Source organism: Brassica napus, chromosome A7 (assembly GCF_020379485.1).
Source record: "Brassica napus cultivar Da-Ae chromosome A7, Da-Ae, whole genome shotgun sequence".
In the NCBI taxonomy this organism is placed as follows: Eukaryota; Viridiplantae; Streptophyta; class Magnoliopsida; order Brassicales; family Brassicaceae; genus Brassica; species Brassica napus.
In genome coordinates, this window is record NC_063440.1 from 19,358,613 (window position 1) to 19,382,161 (window position 23,549).

Here is a 23,549-nt window from a genome sequence, read left to right on the forward strand (position 1 = left end):
GACAAGTGATTCTTGTCCTCACACGTGGCGACTGGTGTGTGGCTTTCCATGGATATCTTCATTACTAACGTTATCTTCAATTTTGCCACGTAGGATTTTCAGTATTTGTTTTATTATTTGCGTTGTTTGACCCCTATAAATTTTAGTTTACTTAAATCAACCCCATTGCTTTGTCTGAACTTTTTGAAATTCGCCAAACGGTGAACTGAAACGCAGAGTGGTTAACATGACCACTTCCAGCGACCAGCGGTTAGCTACGCGTTTCAGTCGCTCGTTGCTGTTGGGTGTCGACAAACAACACACAAGTAGATGATGTGTTGTTGTGTGTTTTGATGATTAATAAATCATAAATGTCTAATGCTCCTTCAACTATGGCGTCTCCATAACTGGAAACATCAACAAACTTGACCATTGTCTATCTGAAAAGCCTTAACATCAAACAAGTTGTGATCACATCTACTGATATATAATTGCGTATGTAAAACTACATGATTGTACCTAGTGATTTAGTCAATGTTTGGTATATAGTATGATTCTTTTACATTCTTGTATGCATGTTCTTCTTCTACTCATGTCACTATAAAACTATCAACTAGAGTACTACTTTGAAAGATAGAATACAAATCATTCAAAACTCGTTTAAGTGAATATCTATTGGTTGACTAATTGATAAGTAGCTTCTAATTCGAGAAGAGAAAGAAAAATACAAAACCATTAGATTCGACTAAGAGTGAGTAAGATTACAATCAACAAGCCACCAATTTCATATATTGAATCAAAATATCACCCACCACAATTTAAATATAAACATTTTTTCCGAGACTGCTTCCAATACAAGTGGACCCAGCAAATCAATGATTTGTGTCGTATGGACTATATAAAGTTGTTGTAACTTATAAGTCAAGGGAACCTATCCTTCTATTTTTATAGTAATACTGAACTCTTCGTTATGAGTACATAATATATACTAGATTTTGACCCGCGCAGGCGCGCGGGTGTATATTTTGAAAAATATGTTGATATTTGTTTTTCATGTAATTATTAGGATTTGGAAAAATGAATCCGAGGAACATAACCGATACCGATCCAAAGATATAGTACCAAACTCAAACATAAATTGATTAAATATTCTAATTATTCAAAATTTTGTTATTTAGAGAACCGAATCTGATCCGAACCGAAGTATTTGGGTATCCGAATTTATCTAAAAATAGATTTATATACTTATATATATTAATTATTTTTAGATTTAACGTATATAAAACATCAAAAATGATACTTTTAAATTGGTTTAAATACTTGAAAATATATATAGATAGTCAAAAGTAAATATCTGAAATAGTTAAAGTATACTCAAATCTCCAAAAATACTTAAAATAATTATTGATTTCGTATCCAAAATTTTAAATCAAGCCAATTGATATGTTAAGCTTAAGTATTATGACATATGTTATTCAAATTTATACGTAATATATTATTTTATTTATACATTTTGAGAAATTTAAAATATATAATGATTTAAGACTTTAAAAATAATTTAAATTAGTTATCCAAACCCAAACCAAACCCGCAAAGATCCAAATCGAACTCAAACAAAAATTTAGAAACATTTTAATAAGGCTGAAATATTTGACCCCGAAAACTCAAAATACAAACCGATCAGAACTAAACCCGTATGGGTATCCAAAAGCCCATCCCTAGTCATTATTATATATCGTATTTTATCATCATATAATTAATCGTATTTTATATGTACCATCATATAAGTAATCATATAATTAATAGTATTTTATACATACCATCATATAAATAATTACATATATTATATTTTTAAAACTTAATATGAAATATGAAAACCATAATTTGAGTTGGTATTTCAAATTGGGCTTTGTATTATATTTTTCTTATATATATTGACAATATTTTTTTATAATGGTTATTGAAAAATAGTTTAGTAAAAATCTATTTTTGAATATATGTATATTTTTGAATCAATTTTTGATATAAATCAAATTTGAATTATTATTTTGATTTGAAATATGTATATAAAGTTTAAATTTTGTTTTATGGTTAGTTTAGAAAATTTTTTTTTAGGGAATTAGAATGACCCATTTTGGTATATTTTAAAAGTGGCCTAGATAATTTTAAATTTTTTAAAAAAACATAAGCCCATTACTTTTTTTTCTTAATACTACTATCCTTGTTTTCAAACAAAAATATTTTTTTTTAAAAGACTGCAATCCATGTTACCAAACACTCCAAATTTTTAAAAGTTCTATTCAAGTCTCCAAACACTCCAATTTTGTACTTGAGTTTTAATAAGATAGATATAAGTTTCTGTAACTTATAAGTCACAGGAACATGTTGAAAAAAAAGTAACAGGAACATATATTATTTTTAGGAACATTGAACTCTTCTTATGAAAGAAATGAACACTTTGGTATCTTTGTTGTATACACATAATCCCAGAAATATAAATACACGACACTATGGATACAAATAACAGAACATGCTTAACTAAATAATGTCAGTCTTGTCAGATGAAAACAAACAATCATTTAAAAGCACATGTTCTGAAATAAAAACTTGAACCAAATTCCACAAGAATATTTCACCGATACATCATATAATGACAACTGAAAAATTGAACAGCAAATTTTTTTTCTATAATCAGTATATCCAAACCGAAAAAGCAATTAGTATGCAAAGAAACTGTCAAGAAGAAACGTATAAAAATACCTTGAAAAATGCGGTTCAATTCGGTTAAATCCATTACTGGTCTTCAGCATTTATAGAACTTAACCGGAATTTAACCTAGTTCGGTTACAAGCACCCGCAGGAGATTTCACACTCTTGGAAGTAAAGTGGGACCCATAAGATTAACACTACTCCAGTAATAAAGTGTGTTTATTCAATACAACAACTATGCTAATTAACTGTTAATTAACTATGGATTGATTATATCTTCTCTCTCTCTCTCTCTCTATATACGTGAAACTTTGTCGTCTCTCTCACCTTGAAGAGCTTTTCGAAACTTTTGTTTTTTCGCTTTCTCACGAGCTTTAACCTCACAGTGCCCCTTCACAATCTACTTTAACTAAAGCCCATCATCTTCCTTTTGTTTATCACTCACTCACTATATCTCTCCCTGGACACTCTTGACGGTGGTGGTGGTTCTCCGACGAAGCTTATTTTTATTCATGGATCCGATCAAAGGATCGGTTTTTAAAAGTGGGACATTCATGGGCAATTCTAAGAATGTCTTTGAATGAAGCAAAGACTGGTTTTGCTGAAAAAGGGAAAGAGAAAGATTCCTTTTTTTTTGTTGTCTGTTTCAGACATTGCGGAGCTTTACTTTGCCTTTTTAAAAATCTGTTGTGTTGTGGAAACTTGTATGTGAAGAGACTTGCGTTGAACGAATAAGGCGTGAAGAGATTGTCTTTCTTGCTACTGTGTGTTGCTTCTTGTATATCTTCTCTCTGTGAAGTTTATCTGATTGAGTAAGTTATCTTGTGATCTTACAATAGATCAAAGCCATGGCGGTGAAGCTGGTTTCATATAGAGATGAGTCTCTATGGTTCTGCTCTCACATCATTCAATCTCTGTCTTCGTGAGCTGGGGATTAAAAAGTAGTTGCCTTTTTAGCAGTTTCATCCTCTCTTGTTGTTGGATTTGAGCTATGGAAGATATTGGGCTGGTTAAACAAGGTTGGAAATGGATGCAGTCTCAGAAACACATGTGCTCTGATGCTTGTTCTGCCATGAGGAGTTTTGTGGAGAAGATAGGAGAGATCGTGGCGCGTCACTGGCCATTGGTGTGTAGTGGATGTTGGAAGCTATCACGGCTGATTCGTCTGTCAATTGTTTACTGGAAAGATTGCATTCTGAGGGGTTTCCGTTGCAGCGCCAAGTTAGGCTCATCTGCTTTGCTTCTGATAATGTGGAGTTGCTTCCTTAGCTTGACTTCCTTATCTAGCCTAGTCTATGTTCTCCTCAGTATGGTATTGTCTTCTCCACTAAAAGTCTTACTACATTTGGATTGTACATTGAGTTGATTGTTTTTGAATATACTAATGCAGGGAGCTGCTGCAGCTGTTGTGTTGAACCTTGGTTGCACTCCTGGGCTCTTTATTGTAGGACTATTTGGTATTTTGGTTTTATGGATGTATGCTAACTTTTGGATCACCGGTACATTGTTTATTGTTGGAGGCAAGTAGGGATGTTAACAATGGGTTTTTACCCATAGGGTACCCTAAACCCGGTTGGAATTTAAAAACCAAAACCCGTATATTCAGTTTTCAAAATTCGCGGGTTTATTTTGGGCGGGTCTTGATTTATAAATTACCCGTTCGGGTTTTACCCTATCGGGTTTCGGGTACCCTATGGGTTTTTAAATATATATATATATATAATTGAAAGGATGACTTTTACCCTAATTTTTAAGGATTTAAATGATTGAAATCAAAAATTAGATGTATAAATCAAAACATACAATGCCCACTATTAAATTTTGCACTCTCTATAACTTATTTATTTACTTACATTATGGATATAGTATAAATTTGCAAATTGAAAATTATGAATGATGAAAATTTTATTTGTTACTTTATACAGAAAATAAATTTGATAATTGAAAATTAATCAAATTTAATATAAAACATGATTAAAATGAAATATTCAATACATATAAATTTAAGTTAAAACTATAAAACTTTAACTAAAAAACCACAAAACTCAAAAAAGAGTTTTTTCGGGTACCCGTGGGTAACCCTAAAGTTCTAGGGTTTTTCGCGAGTTACCCTAATAGTACCGGGTTTTTTTCGGGTTTTATAGTTTAGGGTATTTTCTGGGCGGGTTTAGTTTGGGTTCGGGCCGGGCCGGGTTTTTTTGCCCATGACAACATCCCTAGAGGCAAGTTTCTATTTTCATGCTTGATTTATACTGTTTTACATGTTTTTAAATTTATATAGTTTTGTTTGATTTTTAGGCTATTTATTCTCCTTAAACCATGCCCGTCTGGTGGTTCTAGTGGCGGCCTTATACGCGATGTACTGTGTCAAAGTCAGACTTGGATGGCTTGGTTTATTGCTCTCAATGAATCTTGCTTTCTTGTCCAACGATTTATTAAACTGTCTTCTTCAGTGGTGTGACAATCTAAGTGAAAAACCACAACCTGAGGAACCGAAGAAAGTTGAAGAAACAATCATAGAAGAAGATTACTCAGGAGAATTTGAGTATCCTTCAGTTCCATTCAAAGAAGAAACCGAGAAAAAGGAGGTTCATGAAGATAAGTCATCTGCTGAACCAACTGCTCCTGCAACTGTTGTTAATAGCGTGAAGGAGATTTCTAGTGTTAAGATTGTGAAAGTAGAAACAGGTTCAGCTGATGAGATGAAGAGAATACTGAAAAGTTTGAATCATTATGAAGCGTTGGGGTTCCCTCGGCACAAAAGGATTGATGATGCGGTGCTTAAGAAAGAGTATAGAAAGAAGGTTTGGTTCTTTGTTTACAATGCTGTGTAGGGTTAATGCCGCTTCTATGAAGGTTAATGAAGTTATGGGGTTTGTTGTTCTAGGCAATGCTGGTTCATCCTGATAAAAACATGGGCAGTCCTTTGGCTAGTGAATCATTCAAGAAACTTCAATGTGCTTATGAGGTGATTGGATGGCATATGATCTTGATTTTTTTTTTTTTTGTAATTGTGATGCTTATGTTCTTGAATTTTTTGTGCGTTTGTTTTCTTCAGGTTCTTTCTGATATTGTAAAGAAGAGAGATTACGATGAGGAATTAAGAAAAGAAGAGTCTAGGACCAGGAGTGTTTGTCAGACATCTCATGCTTCTTCACATCAGGTTTAGTATCTTTTGGCTCGTGTTTGTGAGACTTGTCATGTTCAAATTTGTTTTGTTTTTCATTTGCAGAGTGGTCCTGGTTATCGATCAGAAGAGTCTAGGCGGATACATTGTACAAAATGTGGTAATTCACACATATGGGTGTGCACAAGTAGGAGTAAAGCAAAGGCAAGATGGTGCCAGGTGAGATTGAATCAAACCATTATCTTGTCGCATCTTTGTTCTCTTTCAGATAATCTAATCTGGTTAAATGTACAGGATTGTGGTCAATATCATCAAGCCAAAGATGGAGATGGGTGGGTGGAACTCAAAGGAACATTACCCTTGGAGAGAGCACATAAGGTTAGTTAGTATAAAGCTTCTCTTCTTCCTTGATTGCTTGTAATGACGAATCTTGTTTTGATCCAAGTATCCATAACTACTTTGTTTTTTCATGTCCTTTAAAGATTGAGATACCGCGTGCTTTTGTTTGTGCGGAAAGCAAAATCTTTGACGTCTCAGAATGGGCCATTTGCCAGGTTAGTTCTCTTTTTGCAGATTACTTGTATGTGAAGATGATTGAGATAACATGAACATGTTTTTTTTTTTAATGGTTTTTGTATTAAATAGGGAATGGCGTGTAGACCAAACACGCATACGCCAAGCTTTCATGTGAACATGGTTGGGTTAGAAAAGACGACACAAAGATCAAAGTCGAGTAGGTTCCCTTGGGATTTAGACGTGGAGATGATGGATGAGGATGAAGAAGAGTTTGAGCTTTGGCTTCAACAAGCTCTTGCTTCTGGTCTCTTTTGTGAGACTTCAAAACGGAGAAAAAGCTGGAGCCCTTTTAAGTTGAGCCAGATGAAAAGCAAGAAACAATGGCGAAGAACATCCACTTGATTCTTCAAAACTTTCCATAGCTCTCACCGTGGTTGAAGAGTTGAACAAACCTGATTCACAGCAAGTGAAGAATACAAAGCCCTGAAGATGGTCTGTTGGGGGTCTTTCTCTGTAAATAGAAGCTGTGGATTTTTTTGTTACAAATCTATTAGTGTTGTAAACTACTTGAAGAAAAAACATTAAAAAGCTGTTTTTTTTTTACAAGCAGTGTGTACATTTAAAAGCAGTTCACTTGATGTGAGAAAAGCTCAAACAAAAAATAATGATAATGATCATCAAATTTATAAAATTCAATTTTTTATATTATAGAAAATATTAATAGATAATTTTACAACTGATTACTATTAGTATTATTTTAAATAATTGGCTGACAATTATATTTGTATAATCTAAATCTCGTATGATGTAAGTTTTGTTAATTAATTTTTGATAATAGTTGATAAAATATGTTTTTCTTAATTCAGAACATAAATTTTTAGTGTAGAAGTATTTAATTAACACTAGGTGAAACCACTAAACTATTACTAAGACTTGAATATTTTTTAGAAAATAATTGTTTCTACTTTTGAATATGTTTTTGGGGAAAATAAAAGTTGATTAGCCAGAGTTTTCCCTCCTTGTATATATGTTACTGACAAAACAAAAAACGTAATTATCAAATTTTAATTGTTTCCTTTTCTGGCACCGCCGCAATTATCTCCGGCAGAGGAAACAAACAAAAAAAAACCCTAGAAATTGAGATTGTTCGACGATAAAGGGAGAGGCTTGCTTACGTATTGAATTTGATTTCTTTCTTCCAGATTCAAAACTATAAACCCTAAAATCCGCGTTCGATTGCTTTACTGTTTTGTCGGAAGCCTATCAGTTTCCTTGTCTTCTTCCTGTCTTATTGGAGCAACACGTATAGCTAAATACATATATATACACAAAACACACTCTTGTAAGTAGAATGAGTAGGCTTTCTTTCCGTCCACGGCCATTAGACATTCACAAGAAGCTTCCCATTTTAAAATCTCTTAAAGACTTTGAAGACGACGACACTACTACACCAACTTCCGCCACCAGAAACTCTCAGCTCCTGCTTCGTTTTGCTTCTTCTTCTGTCGATGTTGACAATGAGGTTAGTGTGTTTTAACCGTTTCATCATTGTCTGTGGTGTAAAAAAATGTGATCTTTTGTATTGTGTTATTAGCAGGTGCATCCAGTGGTGCCGAGCAAGAAACTTGCTTCAGAGATACCAACGCCTCAGTTTGTTGTTGTGGATACGTATGAACGGGACTATTTAGCTACTTTTGGTCAACCTGCTTCTTATCTACGTGCTAGAGGAGGTACTAGTTAGTTACCTCTGGTTTGATCTTGGATAGCTTGTGGTGAAGGTTGCTTTATTGGAGACTGTTAAGTCTTGTGTTTTTTGTTTTGTAGCTCGGTCTGAGCTTGGAGAGTTTGTGGAGTATGATCTTGACAATGAGGATGATGACTGGCTTTATGAGTTTGATAAGGATAGCAACAAGCAGCTTTCACCCGAAATGTAAACTAATCGATCTGATAAATCATGTTCTTATTGTAGATGGATTAGTATAAATCATGTTTCTTATTGTAGATGGATTAGTTCGCTCTATATAGTACTCAAAAGTGATTGGATTCTGCTAAAAGTGTAAATGTGTTGAATTGTTTGAAACAGGCTTGAGAGCATTATTTTTAAGCTAGAGGTGTTGGATCACAAGACGCGGGAGAGAGCTGGAGTTATTACACCTACCCTTGGTTCTCCCGTTCCTGTGCGTTTGCAGCTTGATGCTGCTATTGAGGTATACCTTTAATTTGATTGTTGCTTCCTTGTCTTTTGGATTATCATATCTCTTGTTCTTGTAAATATACACTCATACAGAGATTTTAATGATTCTTCTTGTAATCTTATTACAGGCGCTGCAATCACTTTCTATTAATTATGGAGTCTTCCAAGCTATCTTCAACTTCTGGAAAGACAAGGTTTGGCATTAACCTTATGGTTTGATTGTTATTTAATATTACAAACCAGTAAGCCATCTGGAGGAGCACGGTTGGCTTATAAGACTAATACGCATATGTTTCATTTTCTTTTTGTATGTGAACATAGCGCAAAAGATGGCAGAAGCCAATCTTGAGGCGTTTGCAGGTTTGTACCATTATTTACGGTTGTTGAAACAATCAAGGCCTAGGGATCTTACTTTGATTATTTTGATTGAAGTTCTGCTTCTTTGTTTGGAACAGCCTCCTCCACCGGTCAATGACACCAATCCGTACAATGTGTTTAGGCCAAGGGAGAAAGCTCACAGACTCCACACAAGAAGGGTATGCTCTTATCGTGATACTTTCTTATATATAAATTCTATCAGAGAAAGAAAACCACTAATAAGCTTTGATTCTGCTACTATAGATGCAAAGGAGAGAAAACAATGTGCAGTCGTTTGAAAAGCTTCGACAGGTAAGCATGGCTTCTTTTAGTTTCTTTCTGGGCTGTTAATTATCTGTTAGTGCTCTTTCATGATTTTTTTTCTGTTTGATTCTGAATATTATTATGATTATTATTCAGGTTAGACGCAATCTTGACCAAGCGAAGACCATTCTGGAAGCCCTCATTAAGGTGTTCTTTATGACAGTTTTATAATATTGACTTGTATGTAACTTCATTTCATATCTTAACAAAAAGGGTTGCATCCTCAAAAGTCACTTATTCGATGTTACTATTTGCCAGAGAGAAGAAAAGAAGAGGGATGTCATGGATGGCGAGGTTAGCCTTCAGAGAATGCAACTCCAATACAGGGTACTACTTACTCCTCCTCCTCCTAGAACTCTTGTGTGTGTTATTGATGCTCAAGTCTGACATTTGGGTTTTGATATTGCAGCATGAAACAGAGCTCTTGGAAGACCCACCAGCTACAACAACATCTTACAAATTTGGGTCAAGCGACGAGGAGTTGATGGACTCAGATGACTACACCAGCACCCATGTACGCACAAGACCATCCGTCATCCCTAACTCTCGTTTCACAAACTCAAACCTCAATGCACCTCAACCCGGAGGCATAAAACAAGAAGTTAGGAGACGACACTCGCATCACAACTGGCTTCACAAACTGGTTATAGCCGTCTCTCTATCTCTCTTTAGTTGCTATAACTAATCACTAAACCAAATCTTGTACACTGGTTCAGGATCCTAATGAAGCGGTGATGCTGTTCACAAAACCGCTGGTTCCTGAGAAACTGGCAGCTGCAGGGATCGTTCCTCCAGCACCTGATACATCCTCCGGTCACCCTCAAAGCCGGTTTCAGGGGAGGATGGGGCGTGGTGGCCGGATAATATTCGATAGATGGAATCCGTTGATGCAATCTCACATTAACTGTGGGAACTCTTTCTACATTGCACCAAATCATTGATCTACCAAAAAAAAAAAACATTTTCACAATCTTTCTTTGTAAAGAAGTGTACGCAAGAACTATCAGTTAAAAGCTTTTGCACTTTGTAACTCCAAAATTTAGATTGTATCCCGTTAAAAAGGGAATGATTCGGTTAATCCGGTTATATCACCGGTTTAGGAATTCAATTGCTATTGTACCAGGGACGAAAATGTAATAATATTTTATACTGAACTGGATTTGACTTTGTAACTCAATGATTCGGTTAATTTTATAATCCGGTAATGACACCGGTTTAGTAATCCAATTGGTATTGTACCAGGGACTAAATCGTAAACTATCTTTGTTGGTTTTAATCTGAGTGAAGAAGAAGAAGAAGGAAGGAAGGAGCGGACCCTAAATCGAATCTCATCATCATCAATGGCTTCGATGCTGGCTCGCAGGTCACTGGATACTCTCCGTGCTCGCCATCTCGTATGATTCTCCTTCGCTCCTTTCTTTTTACTTTTCTACTTGTTTGGATGTCTCTTAAGAGTTTTTTGGGATCAAATAAGATTATTATCTGTCTCTTCGGGATTGTGTCTCAAAATCGAAACTGTGTGATTCAGACCGAACCTTGTGTCTTAATTATTTAGATTGTAGATTGAAAAAAGGAATTTGATAGGGATTTAATTTTATCTAACTGATCTAGGAATCATATGAGGGAGACTCCGTCACGAAATGATAGTTTATTTTGCGTGATTGTGGTGTAGGTTACTTATTGGCTACCTCTCTTATTAGCTTTATCTTCATTTCCATAGGTTTTGTCAGGGAAAGCTTTGCAGGGATGTCATCTTTATGGACTGCAGTCCCGTGCTATTTCTTACGGCTCCAAGAAAGGTATATTCTCTTCTCTTCTCTTCTCTGCTCTTTTTGTTTTCATTGTCGTTTTTAAACATTCATATGTGTTTGCCTTCTGTAATTGGTTCAGATGATGAAGAAGAGGAGCAACTTGCTAAGGAAATCTCCAAGGACTGGAATACTGGTAAAACCTATTTACATATGTTCTCAGACTCTTTTCTTTTCTCATGCTTTGCTTCTTCTTTTTTTGGCAGTCTTTGAACGGAGCATAAACACACTGTTTCTCACTGAAATGGTCCGTGGTTTGTCGTTGACTCTCAAGTACTTCTTTGATCCCAAAGTTACTGTGAGTTACTTACTTACATCTTTCAAACCTCTCTTTGTTTGAAAGAAACTCTGTATTGATTCTGAAGCTCCTATTTCTTGTGTGTGTATTCCAGATCAATTATCCATTTGAGAAGGGTCCGCTGAGCCCTCGCTTCCGCGGTGAACATGCTCTTCGTCGTTATCCTACTGGGGAGGAACGCTGCATTGCCTGCAAACTCTGTGAAGCTGTGAGTCTTGATTTGATGTTCTTTTGTATTAATAGCTCTTGTAAGGCATCTCAAGGGGATGAGTACCTTTGCATTGATTTAACAAAGATTGTTAACTCTCTGCTGTGGAATCCCGGTTCTGCTGATATACGCCATATCTCCAGATCACAGGCTGATGCTTATGGAAATTTATTCTGGTTATTAGGAGAACCGTTTGATTATTAGTGTAATATTTCCTGTTAAAGTCGCGAGCAATTCTGATGAATTGCCTCATACTTGATGCATATTATCTGCTCAACAGATCATATAGTATCTTACAAGGCTATGGAATAATTTCTTTCGTTGGATTGTGATATTGAGAGGGATACTTTGTCTATTTCATCAGGTATGTCCAGCTCAAGCAATCACAATAGAAGCAGAGGAGCGTGAAGATGGTAGCCGTAGAACCACTAGGTCACATATCCCTGCACTTGCAGTTTAATAACCACATATGCTTTATTTGTTACCCTTTCATGATGATTTGGAGCTCTACAGGTACGACATCGACATGACGAAATGCATCTACTGTGGTTTCTGCCAAGAAGCCTGTCCCGTTGATGCAATTGTGGAAGGACCTAACTTTGAATTCGCAACCGAGACACACGAGGTCAGCTTTATCACACAGTTTTCTATCCATCTATGCTTTTGTGGCATGCATATTGAACCTTTTGTTATTCCCTCCTTTTCATAGGAACTTCTCTATGACAAAGAAAAGCTTCTTGAGAATGGAGATCGATGGGAGACTGAGATTGCTGAGAATCTGAAGTCAGAGAGTCTCTACCGTTAAAAAAGACATTCTACGACAGTCTTTTGCTTCAAGTTATTTCCCGGGAAAACGTTTTTTCATTGCTTCTGCTAGAAATAAAAAATGAGATCTTATGAGTTTGAAACTCTTTTGTGTTCCAGCTTTGTGCTGTGTATAATTGATATGTTCTGCTTTTGAAGCGAGACAATACATCCCATATTTTCATTGATTTATATCCATAATACCTGCATGGTTAATTACTATTTTTCAAAAAATGATTTTGTACATGATTGTGCTTCTATATAAGAACAATCCGTGGTTAATTACTATTTGTACGTGATTTATATACATACGTGCATGGTTAATTGCTATGATGGCTTTTATCTATTTATCTATATTTGTACGTCAGAATCTTGTGCTTACCGTGGTAATTAGATTCTGACACTCGTGGAGTTTAGGCAGTATCTGAATTTCAAGCCACCAGAAGTTGCCACGTGTATAAACAAGATAGAGTCTTCAACGAGAACCACTAGCTTTAATCTTTCTGGAGAAAACAAGACAAAGAGATTCTGATGAGAAAGAAAGAAAAATTTTACAAAACAAAGACCGAACACATTAGTTAAGTAATGATAATACACTCTCCATCTCCTATCCATCGCACGAGTTTCTCGAACAGTCGAAGTAGATCTCAGTGTCAGAGCCGCTTGGTGACTAGATCGGCCGCGGTTCGTATATCCACGGCGGCGTTTGGGGCCGTAGCTGCAGCGGTTATGATGGCCTCTGTGTCCACAGCTTACGCAGAGCTTCCTCCTCCGCCGCAAGACGGTGAAACGCTATCAAACGTACCGCAGACGCTATCAGGTGAAGACTGCAAGAAACAGAGGATACAACGACCCAAATCCAAGAACGCAGAGAAATGCACTGTTAAATGCGTCAACACTTGCATTCGTGGTGGAGACGGAGAAGGACCGCTCAATATCAGAAGGTTCCTCTCTCTCTCTCTATCTCTCTTTCTTTTTTCATTCACTTTTGGTTACTAATCTTTTCTCTCTTATGACTGTTTCTGATGGAAAAGGCCATTAGTGGTGTTCAAACAAGGGTTTCGTAGCCGTAATTACTGGTAAATTACATTCCTAGCGTTGTTGTTCAGCATGAATCTTTAACCTATAGGAGCTGATGATTCTTGTGTGTGTGTGTAGCTTAGTGGAATGTTCGGATATATGCAACTTGATCGGAGATGGTGACTATGGACCTTGAAACGTTTATCAATAAGAAGAAACTATGGATAAAGGACCTCATGTACCTTCATATTATTTAAAATGGTAGAAACGTCTATAACAAAATTTGAGAGTGTCTTAAGCAAAATATAATTTGAGAGTGTCTTGTTTCTTCATGACGTGGTAGCTAACACACGTTGGCTAATCAAAACCTTTTCCTCGTTGATATTATGATATGTTAGGTAGTAATATGGCTGAACAGAATTAATGGGTATACTTTTCGTTACCCTAAGCCCTATTAAAATCTAAAACCCAAAACATGTATGTTCAGTTTTCAAATTTCGCGGGTTTATTTTAGACGGGTCTTGGTTTATAAATTACCCAATCCGGTTTTACTCTATCGGGTTTCGGATACCCTATGGGCTTTTTTTAAAACATGTATTTTTTTTTAAACATGTATTGTTCTTGGTAACATTGATAGCTATTTATAGATTTAATAAATATTAAGGATGATTAATATTATTTATTTTAATTTAGATTTGCAAGATATTATAGACTTTAGTTTACGACCTTATAATAATAAATAATTTTATCTTTTCCACTTGCATACATATGTAATTTTCGAAATTACATATTAATGTATCATGAACGTGAACATATTCACCGGTAAATGCACTTTTTTTTTTGGAAAATTCTCAATTTTATCACAGGTTTGATACTATTTTATCCTAAATATTAAACCATAAACAGTAGTCATAAACCGTAAATATTAGAGTTTTTTTATTGAATGCATTTTTGAAAGGTGGTATCCAATTTAAGATACTTTAAGTAATCAACTTTTTATTTTATCACAAGTTTGAAACCATTTTCAAATTTACCTTTAAATGATAATAATTTTGATAAATACCCTGAATTTGTAATAAAAAGATTAAATTAACTTCCTTAAATCATTTATAAATTTTTAAGAATAATTTATAATTATTTATAAAAAATTGTAAACCCAACCTCACCCTCTAAATAATAAACCATAAACAATAATCACTAACCATAACCCAAATGTTAGTGTATTTTTTATTGAATACATTTTTGAAAAGTGGTATCCAATTTAGGGTATTTTAAGTAATTTCTCTTATTTTTTATACTTTCTAGCGCTATAAACATGTTCATTTCTTACAAATCCAGTAAAAATGTTTTCAGAATTAGGTTTGAGATAGTTATTTTACAAAATTATTTTTTAATGATCCATGGTTCAACCAATTTGACCAAATGATCCATGAATGATTTGAAATATAGTACTTTTATCGGTTCGTTTCAAAAGCATTATTATGAATCAAATAAGAAGATAAGACATATTTAAAATCTATACTAACCCGTAAATATATAAAAATATATATATATATTTTCCACTCCGTTAATAATGATTTAGTTTGATATTTTGGACTCTCTTTGATATTATTGCAGTGTAATAAATGCATAAATTCGTAGAATTTAACATGTCAGCGACAAGTCTTAATAACTTTTTTTTGTCAACATTAATAACTTTAATAACAATTTTCTATCTATCTATCTATTATTATTATTATTATTATTATTATTATTATTATTATTATTATTATTATTATATATTTTCTATTACTCGACTGTGGAATTGCTTTCTTCCTTGACTGCTGAATCTTGAACGTTATTGGCTTAGGAACACGTATATGTAATCTAACTGGAGGAGTCAATAATTTACTAAAGTAAAATGCATTTGAAAAATAAATATATACCATCATCACCAATCGTATTATTTTTGAAAATAGAAAGTAAACAATAACTAATGAGATCATGCTTAGTCTTAAATCTCAAACTATATGATTCTAAATGACGTGTTAGATAACTAATGTATTCAATATATATAGTTGTTGACCTTATCAGACCAATACAGTGATCTTCTGGTGACTTGACGATCTAAAACTCAGTGTATTGTCTGTTTAACTACTCATACCATCAAACAGTTAACTAACGTGTTGTACATTGAGATCACGTCCGAGTTAACGTAGATGTTTTCTGTTCTTCTTATTTTAATCAGTTGTAACATTTTAAAATTTTTACATGCATGTTCCTGTGAATATATGTATAATTATTTTGTTTCCAACTGTAGTCTCATTATTCCCTGTCGGTAGAGATGGCAATTGGGTCTTCCCGTCCCGTCCCGTCCCGCCCCGCCGCGGTCTTCAGTTCAAACGGGTCTCAGCGGGACAGGCCCGCGCGGGATGCGGTCTTGTCGAGGGCTGACCAATCCCGCCCCGCATAGTACTTGGGCTTTGCGGGTCGGCCCGCGGGACATCGGTTCATCATACCTGCATAAACGAAACAACATGATCAGACATAACTCAGTTGCGTCTGGACACAAAAACTCTTGTTCGGTTATCAAAACTAGTTTTTTTTCATTAGCTCTAAACATCAAAACATGCACGATTGGTTGTCCAGCTATAGGAAACAAAAGGCTTTGGAATATTCAGGGACAAGATTTAGAAACACATAATCAAGAAACATAGCAACGTCTTGCTTGTTTCTTAACAAATCAGATGCCGCAAACGTATGTAAATTTCTTATTTGTTATATAGACGCTTGACACGTGCTGAATCATTCACAAATTTAACTTAAAGTCTAACAAATCAAATCCTATGAGACTAAACTATCAAGCAACCATTCAGACTCAGATCAGTATACTTAATTCATACAAACCTGATTTATCATAACATTTCAAGTCTAACCTGATTTATCATAACAGCTCAAGTCCTAACAACAATCAGTATTCTGTACGTAAGCAACCATTCACAATAAATGCAAACCTAAAGTCTATCAGCTCTTATCACCAGCTCCAGATTTAATTATCATTCACGTAAGACATATTCTCCTCTATAGCAGAGATGTACTATCTTCCCCTCTCCAGTATCTAAGAGGAAAAATAGAAGCCGTAAGAGATCAAAGAAGAGAAGCCATAAGAGACATGCTTTCTAATCGCCACTTCTCTCAGGTTATTTTATCGGTGAGAGTTTGAAGACTGAAAGTGACGATGTCTTTGCGGACCCCTGCGCGTCCCGCGGTACAAACCGAGCCCATCCCGCTTCTGGCCTAATCCCGCACAAGCTCAACCCGCTAGGCCCGCTAAAAATTCGGGCCTGAGTCTTTGTAACCAATCCCGCCCCGCAGCAAGTTCAAACGGGCCGGGCCCGCGGGCAGGTTCATGTTTTGCCATCTCTACCTGTCGGCGATAAACCAATTTAATTATTCAATTTTTGGTAAAAAAAAGATGTTTCCCCTCTTTGTCGTCGGAAGGAACAATGTAAATAATTTTTTCCAACGAAAACTGAGTTCAATCTACTAGACACTTTTTTACCATTAAACGAAGAGTTGGTTGTTATTTTTAATTATTCATGATCACCCATCTTACATTAGTTAAGATACACTACTTGATTTGCAGACGACCGAATGCAAAATTCAAATTCCAATATGTAAAACTTACGATGTACTCTACATTAACCACACCAGTGGTGGATAAAAAATATATTTTGTACTAGGTACACTATTTTATACAAAATATTATTTGAAAAACTTAATATTTATATTATTAGTTAAGTATCATATTTGGTTAATTAATTAAAGAGGGCCGATAAATTTATTTACTAAACTATATAGATAACAAAAAAGAAAGGAAAAATAACACGAAATGAGTAGTAATGCATGAAATTCTTTTTTAAAAAAACATGAAATTTTAGTATAGATGTTAATATTGGCATGACTCAACCATTTAAGATGCTAAACTACTTTAAAGGGGTGTATTGAATCTGAAATTTGAAATGATTTGTTTTTAGTGAGATAGTGATTTTAGGTGAATATTAGAATTTGGTGTGATTTTTGTTAAAAGAATCTCATCTAAAACCATAGAATTTAGATTTTTATTATAAAACCTCTCTCAGACACCCTAAAAATATTTAAAGCACTCTAAAATCTCCAACTTGAATTTTGTTCAATAAGAATGGAGAGTGGATTTCAAAGTGTTTGTTAAAATGACAAATTCAGTAACACTGGATTTTAAAGTATTTTTTTAAATCCTTGTTTGAATAACAGTAAAATTGTTATTTTAATACAAACCATTTGAAATTATTAGTTAAATACACCTCCTAAGAAATCCTTAATACTTGAATACACCCCCTAAGAAAGCCTTAATACAGACACAAAATTATAAATTTAGCATGGGGCACATGCCCACCCTCACAACGTACATCCGCCCTTAACCAGAAGAACGTAGACATGGTTTTTTTAGTACTACTATAATGAGATATAAGAAAAAATTAAACAACAAAAGTCCTCCCACATCACATATTAGTTCGTTTTCCTAAAAAAAGTTATTCAGCTTTCATGAAGAAAATTTCAATTTCTATTATAACTGAAGTATGACAAATCTAAATAAATAACGGATATAAATTTAAACTTAGGATCAAAATATTTAATCTTAAAATTCGTTATAACTAATAGTGTTATATATAATGTATATAATCGGTAAGATTTTAGTTTATTGTAAAGTGACATTGTCTGAGAAGCCAACAAACTTTAAGATTCATCAAGGTCTCTATATTCTCTTCTTTTGACCACATATAAGTATCACCCATGCGATATAAAGACAAATGTCAACCTTAATTCTTATATATTTGGGAATCTGTTGAGCATTCACATTAATAATTATTCGATTGGGACTTAATTGATTAGTGTAATTATAAAAAGAAAGAAAATGAACAAATTTGAATATATATATATGTATATAAATCTATATTTCCGGTACTTTTTATATATATATAGATCTTGAATTATAAACAGATATCAATTGTTTGAACATGATAATTTTAATTCACTTTAAGTTTAAAGTCATAAAATTAGATATATAGAGCAAATACTTGAACAAAAAAATTAGTTTGAAAAAGGTCTAGAAATATTGATAACTGCAGATAGTTATTTATTTATTTAGAGTTGAGGTTTTTAACATATTAGTATGTATTACTTCCATCTTCAGTTATATAAATTTGTTTCTTGAACTGTAGTCATATCATAATTCATGTTAGACATTCGATAGTCTATGTATAATTTTGATTGTTGTGGTGAATACTCAAATAACAGTTGACAATATTATGAAAAGAGAAACGTTTGATTGATGTTACTCGCAAAAAAATACTATTGATTGGTTGAAAAATGAAGGCACTCAAAAAGTCAGAACTAATGAATATTTGGAACTTCGAACCAAAAAGTAGTTTCAAAAAGAAAAAGAAAAAGAAAAAGACAAACTTTTTTTTTGTAACTGTAGAAAAAGATAAACTTCGAACCAAATATATCCATAGGTCTGCATAATATATCATTATTTCTTATATCAGATATAAATACTCCAAGTTTCATAAAGTTACATATCTATTTTTTTTTTTGCATTTTCAATGTACGTTTATTAACTGATTGCTAATTTAAAAAACTTAATTATACTTAGATTTTTATTGATTTAAAATTATAAAAAAAATCACAAAAAATTATATACATTTAATATTTTTTATTAAAATGTGTAAAAAATTTAAAATATGTAATATTTTGAAACGAAAAAAATATACAATTAGAAATGAGCCGAGATAATAAGACATGCCAATCAACGCAAATAATAGATCGTTAACACATTAGTTATGGTGTGAATTCTAAAAATAATTCACACTTGATTTTATCTAAAAGAGTTATAAGACTATAAAAATTTAAATCGAAGTGTTAAAAAAATAAGATTTCAACAGTTGTAAAAAAAAAAAAATCAACCGAAATGTTTGAAAGTTTCACCTAATACTCTCCTAAACTGTGGTTATAAATCCTCTTCTTCACAGCATCTTCCAACAACCCAAAATCACACGTATTCTTCATTCCCTCTCTAAGAACATCAACCAATGGGAGAAGCGGCGGAGCAAGCACGTGATTGTGACTTCCATGTGACCACCACTAGGAAGCAGCTCATCACGGCGGCTCTTCCACTCCAGGACCACTGGCTCCCTCTCTCAAACCTCGACCTCATCCTTCCTCCTGTCCACGTCAGCGTTTGTTTCTGCTACAAGAAACCACGTAACATGACTAATTCAATGGCTCATGAAACCCTCAAGACGGCTTTGGCTGAGACTCTCGTCTCCTATTACGCTTTTGCCGGCGAGATTGTCACTAATCCCACCGGAGAACCTGAGATTCTCTGCAACAACCGCGGTGTAGATTTCATGGAGGCCGGTGCTGACGTGGACCTCCGAGAGCTTAACCTCTATGATCCTGATGAAAGTATTGCCAAGCTTGTTCCCATCAAGAAACATGGTGTCATAGCGATTCAGGTAACAGTTTTTGTTAAATTCAAGTTTATCATGTGTTTCTAGATTAAAACCAACTGAAGAAAATAGATTTATCATAATCCTTTATATATTAGTTTATTAATTTTCTATTTTAAGGCAGTAATATAGTTCACTAGCTACAAAAAAACATAACTCTACTTTTGTTTCGTTGTCTGAACAGGTGACTCAACTGAAATGTGGGAGCATAGTTGTGGGATGCACATTTGATCATCGTGTAGCAGATGCGTATTCCATGAACATGTTCCTTGTATCGTGGGCCGAGATCTCTCGATCTGATGTACCAATCTCTTGTGTACCATCGTTTAGAAGATCTCTATTAAACCCTAGAAGACCATTGGTCATGGATTCAGCTATAGACCAGATGTACATACCTGTCACTTCCTTGCCCCCTCCGCAAGAAACTACCAATCCAGACAGTATCCTCGCCAGTCGTCTCTATTACATCAAAGCGGATGCACTAGACGACCTTCAAGCCCTAGCTAGCGGCTCAAAACGTAGGACGAAACTTGAATCGTTCAGCGCGTTTCTATGGAAACTCGTGGCCAAACACGCGGCAACAGATCCAGTCCCGAGCAAGAACTCGAAACTAGGAATCGTTGTTGATGGAAGGAGGAGACTTATGGAGCAAGAAAACAATACTTACTTCGGAAACGTTCTTTCAATCCCATTTGGAGGACAAAAGATCGATGACTTGGTCAACAAGCCATTGTCTTGGGTGACCGAAGTGGTTCACAGGTTCTTGGAGAGTTCTGTGACCAAAGAACATTTCTTGAACTTGATTGATTGGGTTGAGACACGCCGCCCAACACCTACGGTTTCAAGAATCTACAGCACCGGGTCGGAGGACGGACCCGCCTTTGTCGTTTCTTCAGGGAGGAGTTTTCCGGTGACCCAAGTGGATTTCGGGTGGGGCTCGCCGGTGTTCGGATCTTATCATTTCCCATGGGGAGGTAATGCAGGATATGTGATGCCTATGCCGAGCTCGGTGGAGGATGGAGACTGGATGGTTTACTTGCACCTCACGAAAGGACAGTTGAAGTTTATTGAGGAAGAGGCTTCTCAAGTGCTTAAACCTATTGACAATAATTACCTCAAGATTTAAAACACTAATCTGTTGTTAATGCAATATCTATTACGGTTCATTTGTGTTATGCATGTCATAAGTGATATTATGTTTGCTTGCGTCTTTGTTCTATTTGAATTATGTGTATAATATGTACTTTGTGTATCAAATCATATCCCTTTGATTTTTGGTTCAGTTACTTGGATGATGTTGCTCAATCTAATATTTGCACAGTAATCAATTAGTTGATTTTTTTCCAACAACATACATTCAAGGGTTTGAGTCCAGATAGTAACACCACCAACATTATTAAATTACATGATCAGTTCTATTCAATTTTGTTTGTAAACTATAGGTAATTACTTACAATTGCTCTTATTCAATATATGAAAACCACCTTCTTGCACTATCTCATTATACCTGTAATTATACGCATTTGGTGTCATTAGAATGAAACAAAACAGAGTAGTCTTGACTAAAACATAAAAGGTACAACCGCATAAAACGTTTTAAGTATATGATGTCATAAACATTTTTAAGTATTATTAATAAAAAATGTTTTGGTAGAATTCATTGTTAGGAGTTGGGATATAATATGTTGAACCAATAGTTATGTATGTAGTATTGACTGAATAGATGTTACTAGCTAACTGGAGCTTCGTTCTTGTGCGGTTGTACCATTTAGGGTTTAGTCAAGACTACTCTGATTTTTCTTGGTAACACTGAGCTATTTATAGATTTAATTATCCATGAGTTGGTTTGTTCATCTTCTTAGTGGTTGTATTTTACCCCAAAAATATTCATTAAGCAGATTTAAACTACTAAACCTAGACCTACCTCTACTAATATAAACAAAATAATGTCTTTTACTAAAATACTGCATACCAGTGCTTAAAAAAGTGGCGCGTTCACTAATCACTTTGGTGTATGCTATACGCATTTTTGTCCAAACACTATGGTCATGTTTAGCATATGTGTCGTGCCTCGACATACATAACATACGTATCACATGAAGTTTCAAAAAAAAAACATACGTATCACATGTGGATATTTTCATAATATATCGGAAAATCTATAACGGAAGTTGAATCTGTAGATGGTCAAATATAGGCTGAGAGCGTAAGAAAGAGCGGATGATACGCAGGCGGGGGCCGCCCGCTTCTTTTGTCCATGGGTGAAATAGAAGTAGTCCAATTTTATTTTGTCTTTTAGCTAAATTAATAGAGCGACCATTATTATCAGAAGAGAGCAGTGGTTGAATGGAACATGGTATGGGTTTATTCACACGATTCAAGACTAAAGATATAACAAAAAAATATTTTTTTTTTACATCTCTAGTACATGTAATATTATCATATCATATAAAAATATTCTTCACTTCTATAGCTATACTTTTTTTTCTTTTTTTTTTGTAACTGAAATATAGCTATACTTCTATCACCGCAAAACTTATTTTTTAAAGTCTCTTCTCCAAAGATCGTAAGGTTTATCCTCCATAATTTATGTATAAAGTATATATTCGTATACTATTATTTATGTGTATTTGTAATTAGTTATATTTATAGAAAATAATATTAGCTACATATTTCTTAATCGTTGGCATGCATCTTTGCGTTCAATTATTGAAAGAACATTTGGAGTTTAGAAATTTTTTTTTTGTGATTTTCCAAAATATAATATTGAAGTGCAAAAAAAAAATAGTATTGGCTACAATTGATCTGCATAATTTTATTAAGATTTCAGATTAGCTATATTTTATTAGAATTTCAAATATGATATTGAAGTGCAAAAAAAATAGTATCACCATTAAAGCCGTTATGTTCTGATGTCGGAAAGGCTGGCCCTGCATTTATAAAAAAATATAGCTAACTGTTATGGAAAGGTGACGCGTTCACTATTCACTTCGGTATTATACTATACACATTTCTGGAAGGGGTGTAGGGATACTTGTCGACCGTGGACGAAAGTTTGTAAATTTAAAAAAAGTAAAGAGAATGTTAATGTCGTTGAGGAAGATTAGAATTATGTGGTTTTTGATTAAGAGTCAAAGTCGTGTCATACCAACTTGATGTCCTTTTCTAATTGTCAACCAACTAAATGTCCTTTCTAATATTTATTATATTGTACTACTGATAGTTATTTACTTTATTCAATTCAAATCTAATACGTACTAAGTTATTTTTAAAAACAAATACAGAGAATAAATCTTTTTTTTCTCTTCTAAAAACGCACATTTAACATAATATCTCATAGCTTGGTTTTACTAGTAATTTTTTTTTATAGAATCTACTGGTAAAATGTTACGCAATTTATTATGAAACATCGGTTCAAAATTTCAACATTTTTTTTGTCAACCATAATATTATTAAAAGATATAACAGGCTCAAGTCTTACAATTTTTCAACATACTCTTACAGAAAGTAATTATAATAATTTATTAATTATTAGACAAACAATTACTCTTTGATTAGGCTCTGAATGGTAACATCGGATTGCGCAGTGCGGGACAAACGGGACAAGTGGTACAACTGTGGTGTGGTTTTGATAGTAATAAAAACGTATAGATATATGGTTTATGTAGAGATTTT

At 34.2% G+C, this 23,549-nt stretch overlaps 5 protein-coding genes across 6 annotated transcripts; all 5 read left to right on the plus strand.

The window, feature by feature from the left end:
* Positions 1-3,015: 3,015 nt before the first annotated feature.
* On the plus strand, positions 3,016-6,934 carry LOC106353420. The gene is made up of 9 exons (XM_048735734.1): positions 3,016-4,000; positions 4,079-4,208; positions 4,987-5,492; positions 5,576-5,656; positions 5,747-5,851; positions 5,921-6,034; positions 6,110-6,193; positions 6,298-6,369; positions 6,461-6,934. The coding sequence occupies exons 1-9, from the start codon at positions 3,680-3,682 to the stop codon at positions 6,731-6,733; spliced, it is 1,686 nt and encodes a 561-aa protein (XP_048591691.1). The 5' UTR covers positions 3,016-3,679; the 3' UTR covers positions 6,734-6,934.
* A 466-nt stretch (positions 6,935-7,400) lies between these two features.
* On the plus strand, positions 7,401-10,383 carry LOC106353423. 2 transcript variants are annotated; one of them, XM_013793180.3, is made up of 12 exons: positions 7,401-7,853; positions 7,926-8,061; positions 8,156-8,261; positions 8,415-8,538; positions 8,654-8,719; positions 8,847-8,885; positions 8,981-9,061; positions 9,147-9,194; positions 9,303-9,353; positions 9,465-9,533; positions 9,616-9,849; positions 9,923-10,383. In XM_013793180.3, exons 1-12 carry the CDS (start codon positions 7,683-7,685, stop codon positions 10,145-10,147), a joined length of 1,350 nt encoding a protein of 449 aa, XP_013648634.2. In that variant the 5' UTR covers positions 7,401-7,682; the 3' UTR covers positions 10,148-10,383. The 2 variants fall into 2 exon arrangements, with proteins under 2 accessions (XP_013648634.2, XP_048591693.1); XM_048735736.1 differs by having other exon boundaries at positions 7,929-8,061.
* A 67-nt stretch (positions 10,384-10,450) lies between these two features.
* Positions 10,451-12,546, plus strand: LOC106353424 (NADH dehydrogenase [ubiquinone] iron-sulfur protein 8-A, mitochondrial-like). The gene is made up of 8 exons (XM_013793181.3): positions 10,451-10,600; positions 10,927-11,005; positions 11,097-11,150; positions 11,221-11,312; positions 11,407-11,520; positions 11,885-11,952; positions 12,034-12,145; positions 12,230-12,546. The coding sequence occupies exons 1-8, from the start codon at positions 10,547-10,549 to the stop codon at positions 12,323-12,325; spliced, it is 669 nt and encodes a 222-aa protein (XP_013648635.1). The 5' UTR covers positions 10,451-10,546; the 3' UTR covers positions 12,326-12,546.
* A 273-nt stretch (positions 12,547-12,819) lies between these two features.
* LOC106353427 lies at positions 12,820-13,726 on the plus strand. Its single transcript, XM_013793183.3, has 3 exons — positions 12,820-13,268; positions 13,359-13,403; positions 13,483-13,726. The coding sequence occupies exons 1-3, from the start codon at positions 12,910-12,912 to the stop codon at positions 13,538-13,540; spliced, it is 462 nt and encodes a 153-aa protein (XP_013648637.2). The 5' UTR covers positions 12,820-12,909; the 3' UTR covers positions 13,541-13,726.
* A 5,367-nt stretch (positions 13,727-19,093) lies between these two features.
* Positions 19,094-21,156, plus strand: LOC106356909 (coniferyl alcohol acyltransferase-like). The gene is made up of 2 exons (XM_013796625.3): positions 19,094-19,880; positions 20,059-21,156. The coding sequence occupies exons 1-2, from the start codon at positions 19,455-19,457 to the stop codon at positions 20,998-21,000; spliced, it is 1,368 nt and encodes a 455-aa protein (XP_013652079.2). The 5' UTR covers positions 19,094-19,454; the 3' UTR covers positions 21,001-21,156.
* Positions 21,157-23,549: the final 2,393 nt, after the last annotated feature.

What these genes read in the sequence shown, in the direction of transcription:
- LOC106353420 (XM_048735734.1), top strand. Translation starts at nt 3,680, where the DNA reads ATGGAAGATATTGGGCTGGTTAAACAAGGTTGGAAATGGATGCAGTCT. An exon ending in TACATTGTTTATTGTTGGAG is followed by an intron (nt 4,209 to 4,986) that starts GCAAGTAGGGAT and finishes TTTGATTTTTAG; the next exon opens with GCTATTTATTCTCCTTAAAC. An exon ending in CAGAATGGGCCATTTGCCAG is followed by an intron (nt 6,370 to 6,460) that starts GTTAGTTCTCTT and finishes TGTATTAAATAG; the next exon opens with GGAATGGCGTGTAGACCAAA.
- LOC106353423 (XM_013793180.3), top strand. Translation starts at nt 7,683, where the DNA reads ATGAGTAGGCTTTCTTTCCGTCCACGGCCATTAGACATTCACAAGAAG. An exon ending in AAGCAGCTTTCACCCGAAAT is followed by an intron (nt 8,262 to 8,414) that starts GTAAACTAATCG and finishes TGTTTGAAACAG; the next exon opens with GCTTGAGAGCATTATTTTTA. An exon ending in ACAGACTCCACACAAGAAGG is followed by an intron (nt 9,062 to 9,146) that starts GTATGCTCTTAT and finishes CTGCTACTATAG; the next exon opens with ATGCAAAGGAGAGAAAACAA.
- LOC106353424 (XM_013793181.3), top strand. Translation starts at nt 10,547, where the DNA reads ATGGCTTCGATGCTGGCTCGCAGGTCACTGGATACTCTCCGTGCTCGC. An exon ending in CCTGCAAACTCTGTGAAGCT is followed by an intron (nt 11,521 to 11,884) that starts GTGAGTCTTGAT and finishes CTATTTCATCAG; the next exon opens with GTATGTCCAGCTCAAGCAAT. An exon ending in GGTAGCCGTAGAACCACTAG is followed by an intron (nt 11,953 to 12,033) that starts GTCACATATCCC and finishes GGAGCTCTACAG; the next exon opens with GTACGACATCGACATGACGA.
- LOC106353427 (XM_013793183.3), top strand. Translation starts at nt 12,910, where the DNA reads ATGATAATACACTCTCCATCTCCTATCCATCGCACGAGTTTCTCGAAC. An exon ending in GGACCGCTCAATATCAGAAG is followed by an intron (nt 13,269 to 13,358) that starts GTTCCTCTCTCT and finishes CTGATGGAAAAG; the next exon opens with GCCATTAGTGGTGTTCAAAC. An exon ending in TTTCGTAGCCGTAATTACTG is followed by an intron (nt 13,404 to 13,482) that starts GTAAATTACATT and finishes GTGTGTGTGTAG; the next exon opens with CTTAGTGGAATGTTCGGATA.
- LOC106356909 (XM_013796625.3), top strand. Translation starts at nt 19,455, where the DNA reads ATGGGAGAAGCGGCGGAGCAAGCACGTGATTGTGACTTCCATGTGACC. An exon ending in ATGGTGTCATAGCGATTCAG is followed by an intron (nt 19,881 to 20,058) that starts GTAACAGTTTTT and finishes TTGTCTGAACAG; the next exon opens with GTGACTCAACTGAAATGTGG.